Source organism: Apis mellifera, linkage group LG2, assembly GCF_003254395.2.
Source record: "Apis mellifera strain DH4 linkage group LG2, Amel_HAv3.1, whole genome shotgun sequence".
NCBI classification, from domain to species: domain Eukaryota; kingdom Metazoa; phylum Arthropoda; class Insecta; order Hymenoptera; family Apidae; genus Apis; species Apis mellifera.
In genome coordinates, this window is record NC_037639.1 from 5255271 (window position 1) to 5282417 (window position 27147).

Consider the following 27147-nt stretch of genomic DNA (forward strand, 5'->3'; position numbering starts at 1 on the left):
TCCTCACCGCCATCGCGCCACGACATCCCACGCATACTAATTTCACCGCCGAGAGTGCGTCTTCCTTTGCATTTCTCTCTGAATATTTCGTTCCCTCCTTATAACCATCCACGGCTTTGGGACGATCTTTCTCGACGATGGGGAAAGTGAGGTTAATCGGTTGACGCTCGGGCTGAAAAATAAATTGCAATTTTTAATGCATGCAATGTATGTAAATTTATATGGAGAGATTCATTTTTTTATTAAATATATAATTGTGCAATGGATGTAATATTTTTCAATAAAAGATTCTCTCAATGGATTCTTTAATTTAATTCTCATACATTCAATCTAATATGTATATAAGGAGAATTTTTAATTTTATTTTCGATGATAATTCGTGGAATTTTCTAATTCTTCAATAATAAAAACGTAGATAAATGAATCATGAAAAACTTGATTGATTCCTATAATAAATTCTACGATTAATCAAATCGATGTAATTCCAATACGCATTTCTGTCTAATCTCCATTACCAAACCCGCAACTACGAATTTCGTGGCGATCAATGCCGCAAATCCTGTTATCTGTTCTCGGCATCTTCAGCGTACACACTATCTTCGCAACGACTGCTAATAATCACCACGTACAGACACCACCGGCGGCTTCCTGTCACCTTTCACCAGAAACATCGGTGACAAGTTAATAGATCGATGCGCCATGAGACGCTTGAATGGGGGGAGGCGGGTCAATAATTATCAAAGAGGGATGTTCGCATCCAAAACTAAGAGAGAAATTTGAGTAACCATGAGATATAGAAACGATCGTGCATGCTTGAAAATCATTTGGAATTTTAATTTTTTTTTTTTTGCATTTTTTTCAATAGAATTAATTCAATTCCCTTTTACATCTCCTTTATTGAATAAAATATTCAAATCGATTGATCTATTATGAAATCTGTCATGAAATTTTTGTTCAGTTTACTGTATTAATATATATTTAGATAAGTTATTTTGATTTATTTTATATGATTTCTTAATTTTCTATTTTTTTCTTCTCTTATTATTTTCAATAGAATATTTGTGAATATATACAAGTACACATTATCCATCTTTATTCGATATTAGTCGCGTTAGCTATCCGATAATACGATATTTAGCAAAAACAAAGGGGAGTTGATAGATTGATGATGTCAAATAGGTGTCGATACTATTGGAATTGAACGGAGACATAGGGAGGAAGGATAAGAGATACGGCAGCTGAGCCGTCCATTCGTCGTCTCTGGTGTAAATGATTTAATAGGTACCATTAGTACAGCTCGTGATAATGACAGTAGCATTAGTAGCAAATTATTTCGACAGATTGATGAAAAAAATATTATATAAATTCTACAAAGTGTAAAAATCTAACATCAAAATTGATTATAAGACCTGTAATGAATGTAAAATTGAAACTATTAAAAAGTATTTATAGGTTTAATAAATAAATCTTATTACATACCAATTTTTGCTTTAATTTCTACAATCTTCCTACGAATATATATCAACCTTGCATAATTTACTTTATAATCGTCTTATAATCAGAGAAGGGAGGAAAAATTCATCTCGATACAATAACTTCCCAAATAATTATCCAAGTTTGTTCAATTCATTCTTCAACACCTTCCCCGACACGTGTAAACTGAAACGTAACAACAATCCCTGTTGGCTTTTCATCACATCTCTCCCCCCACTGTCATTTAGGGTTAATTGGATCAAACGAACGACTATCTTGCCTCGATACGTCAACAGAGGATTCCGTTACGAGTAATTACAGACAGTGGGTAGAAGGCATCTACATAAGGCAGCGACAATCCGCCATTGTTCCCCCGATATTCGATTACGTATTCCGTGAGTAACGAAGCTGGCAATTTCCCGCCACTCCTATCGCCACCGGTGATTCGATGATGACGACGCTCGGTCGTCAAATTATTTCCTCCCGATCTCCCGTCCAACCCCTCCTCGGGTTAACGATCGTGGCCGTCGTCGTTGTTGCGGGATCATCAGACCTGGGAATTACGTTCCCCGATTTGGGACGAGCGGGGAGGGGTAGTTTCGTCGCGGCTTCGTGCACGATGATTTTGCGAAAGTATTGTATTGGTTATTGATCGAGAGGGAAAATTTGAAAGGGAAGGGAAAGAGTTGGTTGAGATCGGTGATTCGAGGGATAAATTTGGGAGAAAGTTGAATATGTAAATTGTGGATAACATCTATAATCGGTATAAATTTAAAAATGGGGGAGAGGAGGGTTAGAATGATTGAAAATAGAATTTGAGTTGTGGAAATTGGAAGAGAGGGAGGGTATTTGAGATTGATGATTCGAAGTTGGATATTGATTCGAAGTGGGATAGTGAGATAAATCTAGTTGAGGTCGGTAATGGGGTGGATAGATGAGATTGCGGTCGATGATGAGTGTTTATGATCAAAGGGGAAAATTCGATGTGGATCTGTTGGAAAATAGAATTGTTGATAATTGTGGGTGATAATGATATGAAAGTAAAGTAAATCTTCAAGAAAGTTGATGGAACGAAGTATTGAGGAATGGAGTCCAAGAGTTAATATGTATGATTGAAAAGAATTTGTGGATACTAAAGTATCTGTAAACCTGTACGCGATTCAGGCATTTAGAATTAATCAGACGTTTCGAAATGGAATTATAACTTTGAGTGATAATAGATAGAATCATCATGAAAATGAAATTAATGGAAGGTAAGAGAATCAGTTGGTGGATGACAAAGTTTCCAACTTGCTAAAGTAATTACGTATGTATCTGCGTACTCTATTTCCATTTCAAAATCTAATATCACTCATAATAACTATGTATATGTAATATACTATCTTATTGGAATACATAATTTATCGCCATTACTTTATCCGTGTAATAGACTTTCAAATATAAATAATGAATTTCTTTAAAAAGAAAAAAAAAATCTTCAATCATCGTGATATTTTACGCTATATAGTAATAATAAATTATGGTGTATAATTATTTTAGATCAGGCTACTAAATATAACAATTTAATTTTTATCTATGAAGTGACAATTAATTAAAGATGGATTAGAATTGGAATGAAACGAACGTTTTCACAGATTGCGCACAATTGGCAATTTTTCAGTTGTCGCCCCTCTATAAATAGACGATGTTAAATCGAATTGTTTCTCGTTGATGCGTTAAATGGTCGTAATTGGTTGCCGAAACGTATAATTTGGAATTGGTTTAAACGGAGCCTCGTCAACATACTTCGATTAATACACTCGTTTCAATACTACATTTACCCGTGTAAATAGAGCGGTCAAATAAAATACTGATATGGAAGGAATTCATTGTGAAATCCCATTCACCGATACGGACAAACAAAAATTTCTGTTAGAACAATTTATAAAAATAAAAATTCCGTGTTAATTGAATTTTATACGAATGATTTCTAAATAAATACAATTTAAAATATTTAGTTTTTAATAATACTTTTTTTTTTATTTAGTCTTGTGTCTTTTCTTAATATAAATAAAATAAAAAGAAGTAAGAAACTAGATTTAAAAATGTTAAATTAAGTAATAATCTTTTAAAATTAATAGATATTAATAACAATTATACGTATAATTGGAAAATTATCAAAATGGAATGATGAAAGAAATTTATTAGTGACAAAAAACGTGTGTTTAGTCATGTGCATATTCTAAACGGAAAACTAGATAAAATTTTCACTAAAGCTTATATCCTTTTATAGGGAACGATGGAAATAAGCCAGTCACTCGATATTCAATCGCTCGACTGGCTTTACCAAAAAGTTAAAAGTAAAATTGTTACATATCCCTAATAACAGGCTACATGCTTTATTATTCCTCGTCAACGATACTTTAATCAATGTTGTTTAAAACGATTTATATTCTGATATCTATAATTCATTAAATCTTTCTCTCACTTTTGTATTTAATATTCTTTATCTATTGGACCATCCTATAAATAACGTCAATTTTTTTCTTTCAAATTAGATAGAAAAATATACAATTCTCTTTCTTAATATTCATTAGAAATAATATGATGATTGTAATACATTATAAATGATCCACTCACGATACGTTTAATTCCATAAATTACTGTTATCATAATTAAAAATTTCATCGCCTTTACCACAATTATCCTTTGAAATCTAATATATCTCGCAGTTTGAACTATTGTTTTTTATCAAAAAAAAAAAAAAAAAAACCCACCGAATCACAATCTGATTTCGTAGCTACAAGGAAATTTGTTTATCGGCACGGTCCAACCAACAGTGAATAACGCATAGCGGAAAAAGTGGTTAGACTCGAGAGATAGGGAGGGGGGCAGGGGGGAGAATATCATCGGCCCGTGCCCGATAAAAACCAAGTTCCTGCACACGTACAAGGATAATGCAGTTTTATGAGTATCCGTGGCGGTACGTATGATAAAGCGCGGATAAAAGTGATAAATGTATGGCTTTTTATTAGTGGACCCGACCGCCAGTTGCCAGGATGATAGTTTCCCCGTCGTGGGCCGGATATTTATCGTACTTATTGAAATGTTAGGCAGTTCTTTTAGCCGGTCAGATTTCCGCCGATTGAATTTGCCGCGTTAAATCAAATCTCGCTGTTTTCACGGGAAGACAGAAGTGCAAATTATTCCATTCATTTCGTGAAATTGGAATAGTTAGATACGATAGTAGTAATTTTTATATCTGAAAAACTTTTTGTCTTTTAGATTTAACAGATTTAACAGATGTTTTTAAGGATATCAATATACTTTTTCTTAAATTTGATAATTTGCACTTTTCATTCGATATTGAAACGATAAAAAATAAACTTCAATCTATATATTGCTATTCAAATAAAAATATTCATTAGAGGAATAAAATGTATAATAAAAATAATTATCCTAATTATTTAAATATTTCAATATCGAAGCCTGAAACAGGGAAGAAGCAAAGAAAGAGCAAAAAAGAAAAGAAAACTTACGAATTTTCGTCGTGCTGATTAGGACACGATTTAATTTTCAATTTATATTCACTTGGCACACAGAAAAGTTAACCATTCGCCTCTATCGCACGCATCGTCGTCCTCCGTTCGCCAAGAAAACATCCCTTTCTTTTTCTTTTCTCGGAGGAGAAACGAGAAAGTTGGCTTGTTACAGGTGAAACGCACTAATTAGAATTAGTAAACCGGCCAATATTTGAACAGGTTCCAACGCGACGGAAGAAATTGGATGGAGCGATGGCCGGAAGGGTTGCTGATGGACCGACGAAAAAGGATGATGCTATTAGACTAATTAAGGCAGCTTAAGATTTAAACGGGTTCATTTACCTTCTTGAAATTTTGAAATAGGCACGTGTAACATGTAAATTTTACAGGATGGATGGATCATTTTTCTTTTAATGGACGTACGACATTTGATCTGAAAGTCTGAAAATATTTGTAGATATTAATTTCATCTTTGCACGAATTTGAATTTTCAAATTAAATGATGTAGAAATTGATCGTGTGAAAATAATTAGATATACAATCGGAATTCTATTTTAATTATATTTTTTTATAACAATCTTAGTGTTATCTTTCGAAAAAATTACTCTATATTCTTTTTTAGAAGAATTTATACGTAAGTTTTTCAGATGTTGTATATTTTAATCTTCTCTATTTAAATTTCTTCATCCAACTGTACTAAAAAGTGAAACTGTCAAGTGTGAAAAGATCAAAACTGTTCTTTTTTCTTGTATAAAAATCTTTAAAGAAAGTATTTCATCCCTGCAAAACAATCTTCGATGCGACTAATTTCTTTTCGTTCAAATAATTTTAATGCGACAGAGAAAGATTATTCTTCCGTTACATCCTGCAAAAAAAAAATGATCAACGATCGAGAGATATTAATTTTATTTACCTTTTAACGCGATTTTATTAATCGAGGCTAATAAGGGATTCGACGCATCGAAGGAGGTAGGACTGGTCGAATCATCAATCAGGTGGCGCGAAGTTAAATTGCCGGGACAACGGGTTTTAATATCTCCCCTGAGAAATAAAAGTTGGCGCGATAAATCAAAAGTGAAAAGTCTCTGCCCGACTGTATATATTTCTCTGTCCGTCTTCCCTCCTTTTCTTCCCCGCCTTTTTTCCGCTCCTTCCTTCCGTCTGCCACTCAGCCACGTACAAAATGGGAAGTCTTCACTCTATTTCTCTCACCTTCCTCCATCCCCACCGATGTCTTCTCCACCTCCATCGTTCTCCTCCTCGCTCTCGCCGGCTAATGCCTCTTCTTTCTCCGTCGTCGGCTAGCAAAAGTGATAAATGAATTTTTCCCCCCCGCCTATTTATATCCATGCGTCGAAACGAACCCTTGAAATTAGATAATCCGCCCCTGTAATCAATGGGCGAATACGATTCTCGCGCGAACAGCTAATTATCATGAGGCGAGATTTCTGCTAATGATACCAGTGAAACGAGAATGATTGAACAATGTTGCGATCGTTATTTTCCTCTTTTGAAAATTTCGATTTTTTTATTCTTGATAAAAATTGTATGGATACAGTGTAATTGAATTGACTTTTTCCCCGAATTAATAAATAAATCATTTTGAAATTTCGATTTTCGTACGCGTGTGCAATGAAATATTACAAATATTATTGATAAATAAAATGTCATAAAATATTTCCCTTTCGTTTTTCGTTTCTTTATTTGCAAAAAAGATTGATTGAACGGTACTCATTTCTCAAATGTCATGGGATATAATTATTTTAATAAAGAAGACGATATAGGTGGAAATAAGTGTGATATTGAAATTATAATTTCAGTGCATGCTGAGATAATGATACCATTTATACGTGTAGATTAATTTAGGCGTGTACATTTTATCTAACCCATTTATTAAAACTATCTGCTATTTCTTGTTATTAAATTATCCAGCACGATAAAAGATGGAGGGAAGAGAAAATTTCTTGCAGTCGTAAATGAAATTGCCATGCTATTATTACATTGTACAATTAACTCTTTCTTTATATTTGTTATTTTTCAAAAAAAAAAAGTTGGATTACGGTATTACGAATAAATTATCCCACTTGTATTGAAAATTTCAACATTTCTTTTTTCCAAAACTTCCAACTTCCCTAACTTTCTTCATAAGTCTTTATTAAGAATCTTCCAAACTTACCGTTTAAAAACTTGTAACCCATTCCATGTAAAATTAATTTACACATGTAGCACCGCAAACTTTAAACTTCATGTAACAAAAATCTATAGATTAAAAATAGATTAAAAATACCACGATCCTGTAATAACTTTTAATTATTAATTATTATTATTAATTATCCTTAATAGCTTGGAAATAACAAACAAAATAATATTTCTCTCAGAGATCATTTCATCTCCTTTCTATCCTCTCAAACAACTCACAAATCTCCGTAAACCAATAATCCAGCCTAACTTTCTCTCGATCGAGAACTATCCATTCCTCGAACGATCTATGTAATTATTTTTATATAAGAAATATCGAATATCATGTTATCCGGTGGATATAAAATTTCTTTCGAGAACACGTAGGATCTTACAATATCATATTTTTTTTTTTTATTAAAAGACGGCTTCATAATTAAAATTGTCCAAATCGTGAACCTCGCTTTAAGTAACACATTTTCTGACAACACTTAATGATCAGAAGTTTGGAATATCGTATTCCGTAAAATCCAATAATTTGAGAGAAAGATAGATTGGAATTCTTTTGTTCGTGTAAAATCCATCATTATTAATTTCTGTAAAATTAATTACAAATTAATAACGAAATTGAAAGAATATCGAATATAGTTATAATTAAGAAAGTTATTTCAAACTTTTAACCTTCGTTTATTATTCACAATATCTATAAAAAGGAGAAAAAAATGAGGTATAATAATCTCACCCTTATAGAAAATATATATGCTTAAAATATATTTTTCTCATATATTTAACTTTTCTTTAATTCGTTATATTAAATTTCAATCGACAATTTTTCACTTATTATTGACAATATTTAAAAAAATACTTACTGAATGAAACATTGAGAATTTTTTCTCGATATATATATCTACTTTATTTATTAACAAATTGACAAAAAAATTCTGAATAATTACAATTAATATAATAATAATTTTGATCAATAATGCAATTACAAATTGTCGCGAAAATCTAACATTTTCACGTTGAAAACTAGGTCGAGTTCGACCTAACAACTAATACTCGGTTAATCATTGATTTTTATCCTGATAAAAGTTTCTTCTAACCGTTCCATCAACGACATCGACGACAAAGATCCGCGAGTACAACAAAGTAATGGCCGCGCGAAGATAACATCTGGTGACGAACTAGTTACGAATATTACTATGTGTAATAAGTGTATATGTATATTGGCGTGGTAATGTCGTAGGAAAGTATTCTATCGACCCTCGAACCCGTTAATTTGTCCGTGAAACGCCGTGTGAATAATAAAGAGGGATGCTCTTCCGGAATAGAAGCGGAGGATCGATAATCGTGACGGGCGAAAATTAATTGAAATCGGCGAAAAGGATTTAAATAATTTCTCGAACGTCGCGCGTGTCTGTCTCCCGTGTCCGTGTTCGTTTTGCTTTTATTCGTTATTTTTGGAAAAGGTGCGAGAATTTCGACATTCGATCTTCGCTTTCGTGATTTCGAAATCGTTTGGATTTTTAATCTTTCGCTCGCGATGCTACGAGACTTAATTAACGAATAAATGTGTGTTTTCTTGGCAAAAAAAAGAAAAAAATATCGAGTTTTAATATTTAAATTAAAGAAAAAATAAAAGGAGAGATTTTTTTTCTTTAATGTTTGAGAAATTTATCTTTGGAGTGATTAAGCATTTCAGATGAAGGGATAAAGAAATTTATTTGAAATATATATAAATATTCTAAAATTCTTCAATCTTGAGTTTCAATCTCTGATATTCACGAGTGAATTATTTACATCAACTACAGAAACACTTAAAGTAAAACGCAACGTTTCAACTAAGCATAACACATATATTTCTAACTCGTTCGCCCTCATTGTATTAAAATTTCAAAATTGAAGGCTTGAAATAGCTCCTAATTTTCGTATGATTTAACATCAACAACCAATTCAACATTAATTCAACGAGTTTAATACAGTATATCTGTGAATATGAAACTTGATGTACGTATCATCGAAATTCAAATACAAGAACAGACGAAATTGTTAGTTATGATATGCCATGTTATTAAAACAATTCCAACGATTTACGATATCAACTTACTTGAATTATAATTATTATTTATTAATATTGCAATCTATACTTGTAAAATTTTATATAATAATACTAATTTATATGATAAATGAATAAAACGAAATATTAAATCAATATACAGTATCACTGCAATTACCAGATAATTAATAAAGATATAACATAGAAATAAAAATGTTTCCTTTATCTCACATTTGTTGATAATAATGAAGAAACATAAAATTTGCTATATTTTTTTCAATATTAATTCTATTAACTCTTAAATCTATAACTTCAATGACAATTACAAATCCACAAATCCGTGAATTACGATGATTAAGAATTAATTGTTCAAACAAGAAAATAATAAATAAAATAATATTCTTGTCATTATAATTATCATTAGCACGCAGAACATAATTTCTAACCCCTAAATCCACTAACCTCCTCTCCTAACGATGACACCATTGGATTCAACGAGCACGCAATCTCCGACGAATCACGATATTAGGAATAATTATTCAACCATATTCACCGAGCCGACAGAGTTGGAAAGAGGGTTGGAAGAGGGTGGGTAGATTGTAAAATATGATCCCTGCCTGGCTGGCCGGCGCCACGGTGGCTAATACGTTTGAGAGTGAAGTTAGTAACAGGTGGCGCGATCCATAACTGTGTCCGTGCAGGTTCCAAGTCAACCCTCTTGCCATCTCCCCCCCTCCCCGGTTGTCAAGCCCTCCTCTTCAACGTGAAAGTGGCACGCGCCTACCGTCCCCTCCCGCCCCCCTTCTCACAAGGAGGAAACTTTAATTAAAAATAAAAACTTGTTTCTTTCGTTGCAGTGTCCTCGCCGCCGAGCACCAGCCCCAGTCCTTCCACCACCGAGATATCGAAGAAAGGTAAGCTCGTAAAACCTGCCTTAATCGCGAAGAAAATGATATTTTATCCCGCATGCCCGCCTCTTCTCCCCTCTCGATACCGTTTAAAGAATCTTCCATCTTCGAGACGTTGGACGTTTCTTCCGTCTTATTTCACTTTTCTTCCCTTCCTTCTCTTTTCCTTTTCCTCGTTTAAAAAGCGTTCTGAACTCACGGATTTATTTTTTGTTTCCGTAATTTCCAATGTAGCTTTTAATCGACGATTCCTGTTATTGTTTAGAACGAAATATATATATATATTATTATGAATTATATGTATTATGAATTTTTTTTGCACTATCAGAGTTCTGCGAAAATCTTGAGAAACAATATTTTCAAACTTATAACACAATTTATTGTTATTATCGGGAAGAGAAAGAGATGAAATTTCTTCTGAGAGTTCTTTAATTTGAAATCTTAAAAAGAGTTAAAAGTCCAAAGAGAGAAGTAACTTATCGTGTCATAGATAATGTTGAGAATATGACCTCGTAAGCGGTTTAACTTTCGTCACTTTCTTTGAGGAAATTGTATATAATTTAGTAGATCGCCATTCAAATGGTGGTAATTTATTATTTATAGAACGAGGGTGGCAAGCCTTTAACCATACGTTTGAAAAAAAAAAAAAAGAAAAGAAAAAGGACGAAGTTCTAGCGACTGAACGTTTCAGATATTTATTTCCCGCAAAAATCCCTCGAGATACTGTTATAAAATGCCATTTTCTGTACAGATTGGGAGCTGATGGCCGAAATGAATAACTCTGTTTACGGGAATCCAAGCTCGCTGACAATTCACAACGAGAAAAATATAAAAGCAGGTAAAACCATTTCGTGGATTGTTCGAATTATTATTCGTGCGAACGTGAACGTGATTGAAATACAGATATGGTAAAGGAAATAATGAGATTTTGAAAGAAAGGGATATTATTTTCGAGACTTTATAAAAATAACAATTTTACGGAACTATATCTCTTGTTAATGTATAACGAAACGAAGTGTCATTTTTTCCAGAATATTTGATATTAAAATCGAACTCTAGCACAACTCTGGCTTATGAAAAATGAACAAAAATAATTTTCTTTTTTTTTATAAATCTTCTTAGACGAATATAAATAAAATAAGATATTTTAATTATTAAATTAATTTCTTTTGTTTATATTGTGAACTATCGTATTTCAATCCATGTTCAGTTTTATCATTCAAATTTGTATTAATAAAATTAATTATAATTTGTTCTTGAAAATAATATTATACAACGTATTTTCTTTTTTTCTTTTTCTTCGTATTCAAGATTAAGATAGACACGGTTAATGAAATTTATAACGAGATTGGGATTAGGAACACGAGAAACGAAACATGTCGGATTAACAGATCAGACACATGGAAATTTCGCATTAGTTGGAGAAAAGTAAATGCAAATGACAAAAAGTTCCTCTTCTTGAAGTCTAGCGGCGAAAACGTATTCTCTTCAATCTTGATCTTTTTTCGAAGAACGCATCGATCACTCAGACATCTCCCATGGGGAAGTCTCGGAGGTAAAAGAGGAAACGGGTGCAGTGAGACGGAAATGCAACAAAAATGTAATAACGTGATAATGTTAGCGACGAAATGAAGAGAAATTTACGAGACAGCGTATTAGATAGAATCGAATTTCCTTATTTTTGCAAATATATTTCAATCTAATTCTTTCGTATTCTTCCAAAATTTCTAAGAAAATCTATTTTCTCACAATTTCTTTCTACGAATTATATTAGTGGAAATTTTCAAAATAATAAAATAATGGACATGATTTCCTTGACTTTGCTAAAGTTTAACTCAACAATTCTCTTTTTCTCTTAAATTGATTTAACGAACAAGTTGTATTTCGATCCAAGCTTAGATAAAAATATGAAATAGTTATATAAACGAATTGATATCACGGGTTATTAATCGAAATCAGGGATTGAACACTTTCGTTTAAGAGCGTGAGATTCCCTCGAGACGAGTTCTAAATTTCCAGTAATTAACCCGGCTGTTAACCAATGCAACCCGTGTCTAAGATCCTCGAAATCGATCGCGGCTTTGAGGGTAGGTTGAAGGAATTAGGACGCTTCGAGAATCATCGTATTAAGATAAATTTAAACGTAAATTTAAAGAAGCTTAAAAATTTAATCAACTTTGTAATCAACTTGTATAACTTTCGTTCGATTTGATTTTCCCTTCTCGTCCATGATTCCGAGATTTCTTTTTTTTTTTTTAATCAATTTTGCGAGAATTTTAAAAACAAAATAAAATGATAAACAACAAAATAATTTACCTTCCAAAATTATTGCAATGTTGTTACAAATATCGAATAATCCAACAAATATAATAATTATTTGCACAACCGTTTTCTTCGATAACATTCAATCGAATGGCTCGATCTAAATTTATAAATCGATTTCCATATCAAACACACACGTATAAAATATTCATATACAAATATAAACACAAGCGGAAACTGTTAACTGTAACAATTCTGGCACGTGTCAAAGAGCCAAGAAATTTAATCCGCGTAGCTCCGAAAAATATTGTGGTAATAAGATTACGAGGAAGAATAGAAGAATAGAGAGAGAGAGAGAGAGAGAGGTGAAAATCGTGAAAATCATTGACAAAAAGTTCGTCGTGAAAGGAAGACAGACGAAATCGGGAGGCTACAAGCGGATATCTGTAAAATCTAAAGAGAGATAGACGTGAGACCAAGGGGGTGAGAAGAGCTTGAGAAAAGGGGGAGAGGGGTGGAAGAGGGTTCTCCGTAACATCAATATTTCATGTATGCTAACACGCCAGAACTAATAATGCTCCACCGAGGAAGACCCAAGAATAATATCAGCCACCGGCGTACTCGGTGTTCTCCCTCTCTCCCACCCCTTCTTTCCCCCTTATCCTTCTCGAACCTTCCTCCCTCTACTCTCGAAGGATCACGAAGGATCCCTCTCTAACCGTCCCTTCCCCCTCTACGATCTCTCTAACCATATCTCTTTCTCCTTTCGTTTCAACCCCCTCCCCTTCCAGAAAGAAAGAAACGAAACAAAGAAGAAAGAAAATAGAAGAAAGAGAGGAGAAGAAGAAGAAGAGAAAAGAGAACGTCCTTTTACGCCTTACGCTCTAAATTTAATCTAACAAAGTGCGAGTGCCTTTTCGAAAATTCGTGTCTCGTCGGCGGGCCGTCCCCCGTAGCCTCGAGCGGTGCATCTAAGCTCTTGTGCACATACACAGGGGGGAGGGGGAGGAGGTTCTGTCGTGGGGAAGACGCGACAGAAGGAAAAGACAAAGAGCTGGAAGGCAGGAAGATATGCGACATCGGGCTCGTAAGTCGGAACACGCGGTATTCCTCTTCTTCTGTTTCTCCCTTTCCCGAGAGGTCGGGGTTTAAGGAGCGAGCGAGACGGTTGGCGCGGCGCAAGGGGTTGAGGTTTGTAATTGGCGCAACATCTGCGGTCTGCGGGGTGGCATTAATGTTTGCTCCCCTCGACGCTCGAGAAGCTTTCTCTCCGCACCCTCTCCGCGTCTCTTTGTTCGCTCTCGTCCCCGTCGTCGTCGTCGTCGTCGTCGTCTTTCTCCGCTGTTCCGCTGTTTCTTCTTCGTTTAGCGAGCGTAGTCCTTTTAATTTGTTTCCTCTTTTTTCTTTTTTTCTTTTTTTTTTTTTTTTCGTTTCTTTCTTCCCAGTTTTGTTTCCACCCGCGCGAGGATGAATTGAGTCGTGAGTAATTTTTGAGTCGAGGAAAAGTCGCGTCCAGGATAGCGGAGAGGAATGCACGTCGCGTTTTTTAATTAAGGGGCGATTAGGATTTTCTAGGGATTGCGTCGTTGAGTTGGGGTATTATTGGCTGGATTTAGGAGGGGATGCGGTTCGACGTAAAACATTGGTTAAAATTTGATTTTATCATTGATCGTATTTGTTAGTTATATAGGATGTTTTTTTTCTTCTAGAGATCTGTAGGAAATGGAACAAGAACATTACTTGTACTCATTATATATAGTATTTTAATTAAGCTAATATTCGCGTATGAGTACAAAGATTTGGATGAAGTGAAAAATCAAGAAATACCTTATTGAAATTCGTTTAATTCGAAAATTTGATTTTTGATGAAGGTTTGTACTTATTATAGCCTTGTCATTTTCTTCTTTTTTTTTTAATCTTTTTTATAATCTCAACAACAACTTCAATCTCGTCCCACATAGAAACATTTTAAATACATTTCCCGATATTTATTATATTTTTCTTTATGTCGTGTAAATCGCAATCGTAAAAAGTATTTCCACATGAATAAACAGTAATTTCTTATTTACTCTTTGACTTTCATTTCCTCTCCCCCCTTTTTCTCCTCTCATTTCCTCCCCCTTCCATTTTAATCCCAGCAGCTTTTTACCGTTCGACTTTTTCCAACCCTCGTTCCACTGTATATTTTTACGCTTTCCCTTCTCTCGCTTCCTCTTTTCTATCTTCTTTCATACTACATTACCCCTCCTTCTTATCTATTATCTATATTTGATTTTCTATTGCCTTATTTTTTATTTAAACTTCGTTGCACAAGATTTTATTCGTATTATTTTTTTCTCATTTTGATAGTTAAAAAAAAAAAAAAAAAAGGAACATTTTCCTTCTCTTAGTTCATATTTCACATTCAATGTAATTCGTTGTGTCGATTATAACTTTATTAAAAGTTCGTATTATATCGTATTAATAATTGACAAGTTTCAAATATATTACAGAAAATTAATTAACACGTTGTTTTTTTTCTGCAAATTCCTCTCGCATTGTTATAAAAATATTTTTTCACTCCCATTTGAATCATATGACACGCATGTAACTTTTAATAAACTATATTACATGTTATACAATATTATTCGGTAGATTTCAAATATATTAATCGCACGCGCTCTTTTCGTTACAAATTAAATTATCGAAATTGGAAACATTAAAATACTTCTCTCAGTTATAGATATATAATTCGAAAGTTATTAATTTTGAAATATAATTTATGATTAAGGGATGATGATTAAATTTCTCTGGCTTCATCGGAAATATTATGTATTTTTCGTGATAAAGGATTATAAATATTTTTTAATTAAAATTTTACGTCCAATATTTTTCCAGTTTCATAAAGTCGTAATTTTAAATACGTGATTTAATACTTGTGAAAACATAAATATGCTTAATTATAAATTATATTCCAAAATTAATTCATACAAATTTGTAACTATCGAATCGAAGTGTTTTAATGCTTTTAATTTCAATAATATAATTCGTAATGAAAGAGCACGTAAATAATTTAATTCATCTATGAAAATGTACTTACATACTTTCAATTTCGAATCTCATTTCTCACATCAAATGTACATCTTCGTGATGCTTTCAACGTATTTTAAATAAAGATAAACAGTACGTTTTTTAAAAATTATTCTAATATACTAATTACCTTAAATGTACGTAAATCACATTAAAAAATTACGCGCGTACCATGCAATTCAACGTAATTTTAATTAAACAAAATACACATACGTTTTTTATCCAACTAAATATTTCTAATATCATCCGTCCGTAGATCAACATCTAAAAAAAATAAAAAAAAAAAAAGAATTAGATCAAAGAAATTAAAATTCAAATAATAAAGGAAAAATAATTTTCATTCCCAAAATGTCAAAGGGATTATTTTTCCAATTAAAACAGGAGATTAATGAAATGGCTAAATGAAACGAGATTGAATTAAAATTTAATCATCAAATAATGCATCCGGACAACAATACAACTCGTGAAATTCCTCCTTTTGTTTCATCCAATCGACCATAAATTTGTCAGTGAAAAAATTAGGTAAATACGTAAGAGGTTTCGATCGAATTGAATCGAATCACGAAATTCCACGATCCGCGAAATGATTTATCTGGGATTGTTATGATCGACACAGAAAATAGGGGGAATAATTAAGCATTGTTCGTGCAGGAATCGGGTAACCAATTGGTCGTATGTTTCATCTATTATATATTGGACACGTATTAACCAACAGATCGTTGGATAATAACGAAATTATACACCGCCGCATTAATTACTCTCCCATAACTGTTTATCGGCAGGACGATTGTTTAATCGAATGATTCGGCAAATGAAAACTTAATCAGATTTTCACGGTTTATTCGTGTGAAAATTTTTACCAAGTGCGATCTACTTTGTCAGAATTGTTTATCGATTATTATTTATATATATATATATTATTTTTTTATTTACCAATTAATTTGTATATATTGCTCATTTCTCATTTTTGAATACATTATTTCGTTTATATTTTATTACTCATTATGTTGGTTTTATCATTTGTAAATAATTTATTTATAACAATTATCAATTTTGTCTAGTTTTCAAATTAAAATGAGAAATGAATTATAATTTTTTCTTACGCAGAATGATTCCTATAATTTAAAATTGGAATAAAAATGTTGTAGAATAATTTTATAACAAATGTTGTAGAAAAATACAGAATTAAATATATTGCAATCAATTTTGAATCATCGTTTTTAATATTCTGGAAATTATGAAGATATGTTGACAGTATGTATATTTACTTTTTGTGCTCTTCTATGAATTTAGAAGATATTTAGAAAGATATTGTTTTGTTTCAATCATACAAATCTACTCGTATAATTCACGTAAATATTATACCGCGTTGAAACAACATTGAAGAGAATAATATTATTTTAATTAAAGGCGAACGATATTTCTAACTAAAATTGTTAACTAGGGCGTACAATTTACTTCCAACAAAGAGAAACGAATTTTTTTCAAAATAAAACACATTTGTTTATTAACCCATTAAAAATTATTTTTCTCGTTAAAATTAATAAAAACGAAATTAAACGAAATACCTTTTTCACATTTTCATCAAAATCATCATCTCCTAAATTAAAAAATTTTTATCTTCGCGTGCAAAAAATAAAAATTCCAAAGAATCATAATAGAAATTTTAATAAAAGTATTCTTTCATTCATTTTTTTTCCCCCCCTTTTCCATTCTATTTATTCCAATCGTGTAAATCTAAAAAATCAAAATTAATTCATTAATTCCTTTCTAATAAAAAAAAATTCAACAATTTCTTTCCAATCTCCTCTTCCTCCCCATTTCCTTTCCATTTTCAATAGCAATTCAAACGCAACGCGAGCGCAACATGTATCACCCGATAATACCACGTCAGACTAAAGTTGCAATGGCAGATGTAGCCGGCTATGGTTTCGGTATCGTGACATCTTCCAGACCACACACGACCCTAAGGTGTCCCTTAATTCCCCCGGGAACCGTTGTTCGCCTGTAATTCTGCGGGAGAACGTACAGAGATTGGCTTAGTCGCATGCTTGCATATAGATAAAGCGACTGCTATCCTATCGCTAAGCTCGCACATACGATGGGGTTGGTGGGAAGCCGAGAGGGTACGTGGCTGAAATGCCTCGAATGCATCAACGACATCAACACCGGGCCTGATTAAATCTCCGGTGAGGAAATGATCGTTGCGGCGACGCTTTGCGCACCTCCATCCGAATCATAATAGGCGGCGACATTACAGCCGATTTTAATTCGACCACGTGTTACATCCAGGATACACGGCTAATGGGGAGGAAATTGCTTTTGTTCGAAAGGAATGGGATGGATCGCGTATAATTTGCCCCATTACGCTTCGTCTCGATTGATAGATGGCCGATGGTGAAAGTTGTTTTGTATCTTATATTCGCGTCGATTAACCTTATCCAAAAAATTGTTGTTTCGATGCACTTGTGCCGATGCACTGGTTGCTTTTCGTAAGACATATGATTTGCGTTTGATTATTTTTTGAAAATTTCCTCTCTCGATCTGAAAAAGAAAAAAATTGAAAACTATCGTTAGATGGATTTTGAATTTTAATAATGATTTCTTCTTTTTTTTTAGGATTGTGTATGTTTGAGAAAGGGAAGCTTATGTTTCGAATATAATTATGACTGGAAGTATTTTTTATAATAATAGGACTAGACTTGAATCTGAACATTTTTGAGTGAAAGAGATGTGATAAATAATTTCATTCTTAACATTATCAATGGAACTATATCTGAAATGAAAATATTCCTCGTATATCAAATACAAAAATATCTCGATCCTACGAGCAAAAACGATTAAAACGAATCGAGACGTTGTAAATTACGAACGAGGAGGGGAGGGAGGGGGGGAGGCCACGTGAAATTTTGGCTTAGAAACTGCTGTGCCCCGTTGACAACCTAATTCCATCGATGCTCTCTGTTATCTTCGATTGCCTGGATTTCGAGAATGGTAGATATCTAGATTGACTTAACCGCGCGTGTACGCACTGTCAACATGTTCTACATACTATTGTGCGTGTATGTGCGTACAGGTCGGCTTAATATTCGCTAAATGGGGTTGGGGGTTGAACTGGGTCAATTCTGCCACGAAGTCGATCATGGGGGAACGTTGCAAAATCACGTGTCCGAAATACGACGTGGAAATTACTCCTGCAGGCATTACGATGTTTGCATCCGCATATATATGTACGTGTAACAACATTTCGTGTTCCGTCAGCAGTAATTCACCGTGACGTGTTTTATATCTGGATAGGAGGAAATAGTGCTTACACGTGGAGGAGGAAGCGGAGGGGGGAAAGGATAATCTCTAGAAAAATCGCATATAAATGATAATACGAGGAATTTTCGCTATAAAATTTGTCCTCCATGTTGCGGATATCGAAATTTTTTTTCGGGGAACAAGTTACACGGTTGATATTAATGGTGTATTTAGAAATTGCGATGGACGTTGAAATTTTTTACGGATAAATTACGGTTGGTTGGTTGGTTGGTTGGTATTAACTTTTTGGCCATTGTATATACATGTGGAAATTGGTAATTCTGGTGAACATCGAAATTTTTAGAAATAAATTACGCGGTTGATATTAGCATATCGGTATATGGCGAATGATAATTTTTGTAGCGTAGCGAGAATTTTTCATTTACATTTATATTAAAAAATTACTTGTTAGAAGAGATACGGGGAAAAATAAAGCAAAACGAAATTTTTATTTTCTATTGGCTATCGTTTAGAATTTCGTATTTATAGTGTATTGCGACGTAAAAAATAGTAGAATTTTTCCTTTGCGGATAATCATAAAAAGTAACTAAATATTTATCGAACTAATACACGTTTATTTTTCTTAATTTTTTTATATCTCAGTTTATCAGACTAGTCGCATGGTGAAATGATCAATTTCACAAACGCGTGGAATTTTTCGAAATTTAGTGGTTAAACGTGTCGTTAAATGTATCGTGCATCAATTTGAATGCTGGAAGCTGGCCAAATGCTGGCCAATCGGTTTTTGTCAATCGTTTTATAATAAAATGGCAGATCGTGTATTAAAGCGAGCCATGGATCAACGACGCATTCACGTATTTTTCCTATATGAATTTAAACTTGGCGCAGTAAAAGCTGAACATTTATACAAATATACATACTAAATATTCTATTTCGTAATTTTTTTATATGAAAATTTTAGTTTAATAAAAATCACGAAATACGAGGAGAAATATAAAGTCGCGCGAGGTTTATATAAAATATAAACGAATTACGAAAATTTATTAAAAGCAATAAATCATCGAATATTGTAAATTAATCGAAATATTATTTAATCGAACGTGAATAGTTTTGAACAAGATATATCGAAAGAGAACAAATTTGACGTATCGATAAATACGAAACGTAAGAAATAAATATTAGTAATAAAAAAATAATATACCTATTGTGGACATGCAGCACGTGTTATTGTGTGGAAAGTGGTTTAATATTCGGTGAATGGAGAAGTGGAATAGGAGTGAAATACGAGGTTCATGACGTGCCTAAATTCGACAACGATTCACGACATGAATCATGCACGCGAGGCATGCGACGTATGAATTAGAGTTAAATACTTTGAGGATTCTTCCATTTGATTTCGAGTTTCACGCAACCCATCCAATAATTGAAGAGTGAACGATGTAAATTAATTTGCCCGACAATTGATTCGACGATTTAATAATATGAATTATCCCGATGTTTATTTTCATACAGCTTCGTATTTCATCCTCAAACATTCGCAGGAGTTTTATTACCTTATTTAAATCACCTTTCGCTTTATATTTTTAAAAAAATAATGATATATATAATTAACACATATATAATTAATTCTTCTGATGCATAATTTCTCAAACTTTTTAATAACCGTGGTTAGAAATTAAACGATAATTTAAAATTAATCTTCCTACTTACATCCATTTCTTATTTATCGATTACAGAGTATTAAGCATCGACTTAGGCAATCAATTGTCTATGCACGCCTTCGACGTCGTGGCTTAATATACTTGGAGAACACGGTGGCAGCCCTTAAATGATATGTTTATGTCGCGGTTAACACATCCCTGTTCGAGGAGGGCGCGATGCGTGGGCGCGATGCTCACTCGACTGCCATAAATATTAGCGGGAACGCCGTTTCTAATTTGCAATCTTGGAAATTCGTTGCATTTCAAATTTCACGCGTACCACTGACGAACGAGCTGCTTTGCAAGGCAGAATAAATGGAAATGAAAGTGTAAAGCTGCCCGCTAATGATCCTGGAAAATGTGCGCCCTCGAAACTCTCGTTTCTGGTTACGTTCCTGCATTGAATTTCTCGAATCGTTTCGCCAATTTGTCTCTTCCTTCTCCTTTTACTTTTTCCTCTTCTTATCCCACCCTTCTCTTTTTTTCTTTCTCTCTGGTATCGATTCGGGAATCGAGTTTCCATCGAGGTGCCCCCGAGCGATGTACAGGATCTTGTTTCGAAAGTTGTTGCGCTTTTGGGCAAACCGGGCAAGGATTATTCTTTCCATTAGGGGAGAAAGTTTATAGGGGAGTGGTCTTTTTGTTTGCATTCGAGGGAAGAATGGAAAGTTTAATTGGTTTGGAAAGAATCAAGGATTGGATCATTGAAAATTTTGTTAATAAGATGATTCGTGTGATGAATATTTGTGGAACATTTGGGGAGAAATTTTTCTTCGATCTTTGAAATTTTGATAACGAGACGAATGCGAGAATTTTATTTTTTTTTTTATTGAAATTTTTGTGGAAGAATTTTGTTGTAGTTTTGTTAGGAGGAGGAAATATTGGTGGACGTCGGAAATTGGATTTCTGTTTAGCTTTGCTAAACTAGTTTGATCAGGAATGAAGGTATGAAATTCTTGGGGGATTAATCTTTCTTCGTAATGGCCTTCTTGGCAGAAGGAGAACAATAAGATTAGCATAAAATCGTTAAAGGAAGTGTCTTGTACGTTTAGATACATGGAGTGTTGGAAATGGATATTTAGTAATTTGAATAAAATTTTATCCAATTGAAGATTTCGTAATTAATAATTCAATTTCGATCTAAATAAAAATAAGATATCTTAAGTGAACAAATAACAATTGAATTTTAATATTTCAAGTTAAATTCCTTTGTTAATTTCTATACTTTTACTCAATATTATTTTGTTTCTCTTTAATTGATTAAAATTAATTTCAAACATTAACAAAGAAAATTGGTATTATATTTCTAATTGAAAAAAATGAAGAATTTCATAATTCTAAATTATATTTTAACTTATTGGAGCTTTTTCAAACTGTCTAAATACTAATAAAATAATAATAATAAACAATATGAATTATATATCATATACTCATTTATAAAGAATAATAAAATAAAATAACATAGAGTCCCTTTTAAAAATGATTAAAATCAATAATTTTCACTCTCGTAATTCTTCCCAATAAAATGACCGCAAAATGCACACAGCCATGATTATAATTCTCCACGAAGTTTCAACGATCTACATCCATTTTTGTCACCCCTAATGACCAGCATACGTTAGTCACTTGAACACGTTTTCATTGTTGGCCCATTACATAAACGTTACGCCACCTTATAGAACAGATACACTGCCTAACAATCCTTGAATATAGAACAAGTTATAGTGCTCTTGCTACCCCTTCCTTTCCACATTCGACTCTGCTATACAGATTGTTTCCTGTTTCGAAATTTAACACAATACAACGAGAAGAGAGAGAGAGAGAGAGAGAGAGAGAGAGAGAGAGAGAGAGAGAGAGAGAGAGAGAGAGAGAGAGCTTATTGAAATTCTGGTTGGTACGTTCTCCACGTTCATTGATAAACTTCACACGGTGCTGCATTTTGCATCGTTAAACAGTGGATACAGTTTAAATAACAAGTTTCGAATTTAAAAAAACAGAAAAATGCTTTTTATAGAATTTAAGTTCCGCGAAAAAAAAATATATGACCGAAGAGAGACTTTTACTTCTTTCTTTTTTTTTTTTTTTTTATTAAAATAAATAAATTGTTATCAGATATTATTAGTTTTATTTTTATTGCGAAATAGTGTCTTACGTTCGTTAAAAACTTGCTAATTTTAATTGTTGATTCTTCGTGTTTCGTATTTCATACTAAAGAACGATTTCCCTCAAAATTAAAAAGTTTTTTTTAATTAAACACGATTGGGCCGAGGAAACTCTGAACTGCGTACACGAAGTTAATACAAACTAAATAATCGTCTGAAAAACTGGGGGAGAAAAACATTTAATTATCGGTGAACGTGAAAGAAAAATCACGAATATAGACAATCTCAAATATGAAAAACTTCTGCCTTGTATAATTTTTACCAAGCAAAATTTACCAAGTAGAATAAAACATTATATTACAATCTTTCTATTATCAAAATAACGATAACAGTAAATGAAAAGCAAAGATTTCTTAAATTCTCAATCTAGAAATGACCACATCCTTGCTCCATTAGAATTAAAAATAATCTATATTTTCATTATCTATATATACACAAGTTCAACGAAATGATTGACGATTCATCATCTTCACAGTCGTCATCGTTTAAATAATTTATCTCTGAAAAACTGAAAAAAATAATAAATATCCCATTAATAATCAACACGTGTCTTCAAAAACTATGGACGACAAACAATCCCTCATGGGGTGTACACCGTGTATATCCATGGTACACCACACGATATACTGTCACCACTAATGTTTGGTCGAGATTTGCATATGTCTGTCTGGCCTATCCATTCCTCCATGCGCCTCCGCGTGTCTCACCTTGTTGTTCCTCGACGTGTATACGACCGGTTAGGTCCAACCTCCCTCCCCCTCCCCCCCCTTTCCCTCTATATCGGGATCGTTATTATACACGCAGCCGACGAACAAGTGACGCACGCGTGTGTACCAGAATGATCGCCCATTACCCTCGAAATAGGGTATTGTGCCAAGAACCTGTCCTCAAATTTCTTTGGATCCAACTTATAAAATCTTGATACTCTCTACAAAAGAAAAAAAAAAAAAGTATCGATGTAGTCACGTCGAAAAATCCATTAGTTTATATTAAAAGATAAGAGAAACAAATAAAATCTATTCTATTTCATCTTATCATTGTAGTCCTAAAATGATTAATTTATAAGATATTTTAACTTGAAATTTGTATATAAAAAATAAGAAACACGAAGTTTATTTCATCTTATTTTTGTTTTCCTTAACTAACGATTCTTGGGCATAAAAGAAAAAACTAACTTGCAAATTTTCTGTCATAAAAATTATAAACGACAGGCAATCTCGACGATTCTCGTGCGAGTACGTCCTCTCATTTCGCCGAGAGAGCATCGAAATCAAAGGGTTAAGTGCCCCTCCTTGTCGCTGATAGGGTTTATCGATATTGTTCCGACGATTTCGAGAGGGATGCAAGTTTCCCAGCCGCGCTTCCGGCTTCCGTGGAATTAAGGCGCGGCGATCGTGCTCATCAGAATCGGAGCAGGAAGGAAGCTTCTTTCGACAAAGGGGCGGGGGTGGGGTTGAAGATGGTTCGAGGATAGCCTGGAGGGGTTTGGAGCTCGTTTGTGCGGAGGTTCGAGAGCGATGGCTGGTTAGTTGCGATTGTCGGGCAGAGTTTCGCGAGTACAGGAGGATATTTTAGGTTTTGAATGTTTGGAATCGTTGCACCGAGGGTTTGGACTAGTTAGCGCATTGTCTGCGATCACGTTCGTTGGATGAGCAGTGGGGGATATGTGCAGGGAGGAAGAATCGACGCTGATGAAGAATTTGAACGTGTGCTCTATACTTCGGGCACAATAGAGTGGATATATGATACACGTTTCAGAAAGGAGAAGAAAGTTAGGGAGAGGAGAGAGAGAGAGAGAGAGAGAGAGAGAGAGAGAGAGAGGGGATTACATTACGACGAGGCAAGACTTTATACGTCTGGAGATACGTCTGTTTTCGTATTTATTTATTATAGACGTTAAATTCCGACACGTGAAACACGGAAATAGATAACAGACTGATCGTCTGAAGAAGCCGTAATATTCTAATCCTATATGATAGACAGACTTGTTTATATACTATTATATTCCAAGAAGTAGATCTCGTCTCTTATTTCCAAAACAAACTTTATGTTCGTATTTAATCATCATAATTTAATTACCATATACGAATCTTGTATTTATTTTATCTCATTTGTATCAAAGGAATAATAATCAGATATATATATATATATTCTTTTAATTTAAATGAAAATTTCTCTTCAATCAAATCATTTATCATCCAACATCGTTTCTCGTTAAAAAAAAAAAGAAAAGAAAAAAAAATCGCATAACCAAGATGAAAAATACGCGAGAGAGAAAGAAAAATTTTCGCTCACCTTTCGTTCGAACGAAAAAAAAAAAACTCTCTCTAACCCTAGGGCTAGAAACTAATCAAACCAATACCAAAAATTCCTATCCTAAACAGAAGAGTCGCGGCTCACGTACGACAAGAACGTGATCAACCGTGGACAGGATTTTTTTCCACGCAGCCGAGCCCGCCGGAACCAGTCGAAACCAAAATCGGTAACGAGAAACGCAGAGATCCGTGAACGGATTCTGTTGACGCGAGTGTGGTGGGTTGCGAGCCACGTGATGCCCGTCAATGAGAGCCTTCCTGCTGGAAATTCGGTTCCTCTTGGCGCGCCAGGTTGATGTATGCAAATGGAACCAACGTTGTAACTACAAAATTTCTAGTCGCCAGTGGTCGCGTGGTTTCACCAGACCACGAGAATTATATCAACGAAAAAGCCAATTCTCTCTCTCTCTCTCGTTCTACGCTACTTGTCCACACACGTCTATCTCTCTCTTCGTCACTTCCTCTTGGAGAGAGTAGCTGGAACGTGTGCTAGTTTCGTTACTTGATTTGATCCGGCAGACTGAGCCGTGACAAACGCAGTATGGGACAGGTCCAGAACGGATAAGGGAATTGTGTTTACTCGTAGTTTGCATACTAGTTACCGCGTTTGCCGCCCACTTTACGCGTAACAGGCCCGTAAACATCTTCAGCAACGAGGGGCCACTCGAAAGTACGAGAAAGTACCCTTTGTCCGCGTCTCCTTTGCCGCTTCCACTTTCTTCAACCCCCTCCCTCCCTCCCCGCCTCCCCTTTCCTCGCCTCTCAACTATTGTTTCAACTCACCCTCCCCCTCGTGATCGCCATGCGCATTGAACGCAGGGTGGACAGGAAGCTGGGTGGATTTAGATCGTGACCGCGGGGAATTATGTTTGGACGACGAATATCGATTTTTTTTAATTTTTTTTATTCGAATTAGGTCGGATGCTGGGGATTGATGAGATTTGAATTTTTTCTTTTTTTTAAATTAAACGTGAAATGATGCCACGGATAAACTTATACTTTAAATTGTTAAACAGCGAGGAGAGGAGATTTTTCTGGATTCCTCGATAAGAGAAAAATGATTTTCTTTATATAATTGCTTCCCCGTGTATAAATAACAGTGAGAGGAATATTATCTTGTTGCAAATTAAGATAACGTAGATAGATTAATTATCTCATTATTCTTGAGAGAAGTAGATATAAAATAATTTTAAATGAATAATCCGTAGAATTTTTCAAGGGAAATCTTAAATTTTCTCTATCGAAATTTTGATTAAGTGTCCCACTTCTTCGCAAGTAGAACGATTGTATCCTAGTCTGAACGAATGAAATAAATCATTACACCAAATATTGGACGAGCAAGAAAGAAGAAACTTCAACTTAACAATTACACACCCTTATTAATAATACTTTGCAACGGTCAAGTTGTAAATGAACATGAACGAGTATCGATAAAAAGTGGGAAAAGAAATTTTCAACCTATATTCAAATCAGCGAAATATTTTTCCCGTTCTATCAGATCTTTCGGTTCACCAAGCGCATCCAAGCGTAATTCGATTTCAACGATGGATAACAATTTAACGTTTCACGTTTCATCACGTTCTCGATTCGCAACGATCTCGAGCGTGCAACCAAAAAAAAAAAAAAAAAAATATTCCCCCTCCCCTTCATCTTTATCATTCCCGTTTCGTCAAATAACGCGTCTCTCCCCGGGCGGGGAAGAAAAAAAAATTGCGAAACTCTCAAAAACGAGTAAAAAAAAAAAAAAGAAAAACAGATGAAAACGGCTCGTTGAAACATTTTAAGACATTTGCATTTAATTTGACGGACCCGTCATATTTTCATTTAAAACAGACACCGACCTCACTCACGCTTCAGCCGTATAATTTCCTCCTCGTTTTTTTCTTTCTTTTTTTTTTTTTTTTTTTTTTTGTCATTGTGCGTCAAAGCCTCCATTTAGAGACGGCCGGATATTTTTGCTTTCAGGTAATAAATTCCAACGGAACCTGAACGAGATCGGCAAGTCCGAGCAAAAATCGAGCGACCCAGATAGGAAAAGAAAGTACGATTGGACCCCGGACAGCGGTAAGCTCTGTTGCTAAACCGTGAGCTAATTTAAAACGAGAGAATGGGCTGACAGGCGTAGGCTTTCACGTATCTCTCCCCCCCCTCGCTTCCTTGTTTCCTGTGCGCCTCCTCTGGAAGAATCATCGATGGTGGATGATTGACATCGCGACTTCCTGCGCGCAGAACATTGCGT

General features: G+C 34.1%; 1 protein-coding gene across 3 annotated transcripts in view; it reads left to right on the plus strand.

Annotated features, from left to right (window-relative positions):
- Positions 1 to 27147, plus strand: part of LOC408715 (lachesin) — a 316260-nt gene that overhangs the window by 276126 nt on the left and 12987 nt on the right. For 2 of the 3 annotated variants that reach the window (XM_006560722.3, XM_392251.7), the window contains 3 exons: positions 10086 to 10142; positions 10888 to 10974; positions 26874 to 26972. In XM_006560722.3, the coding sequence (XP_006560785.2) occupies positions 10086 to 10142; positions 10888 to 10974; positions 26874 to 26972 (243 nt within the window). The remainder of the gene's footprint in view (positions 1 to 10085; positions 10143 to 10887; positions 10975 to 26873; positions 26973 to 27147) is intronic. The other variant, XM_006560723.3, reaches the window with a different exon arrangement.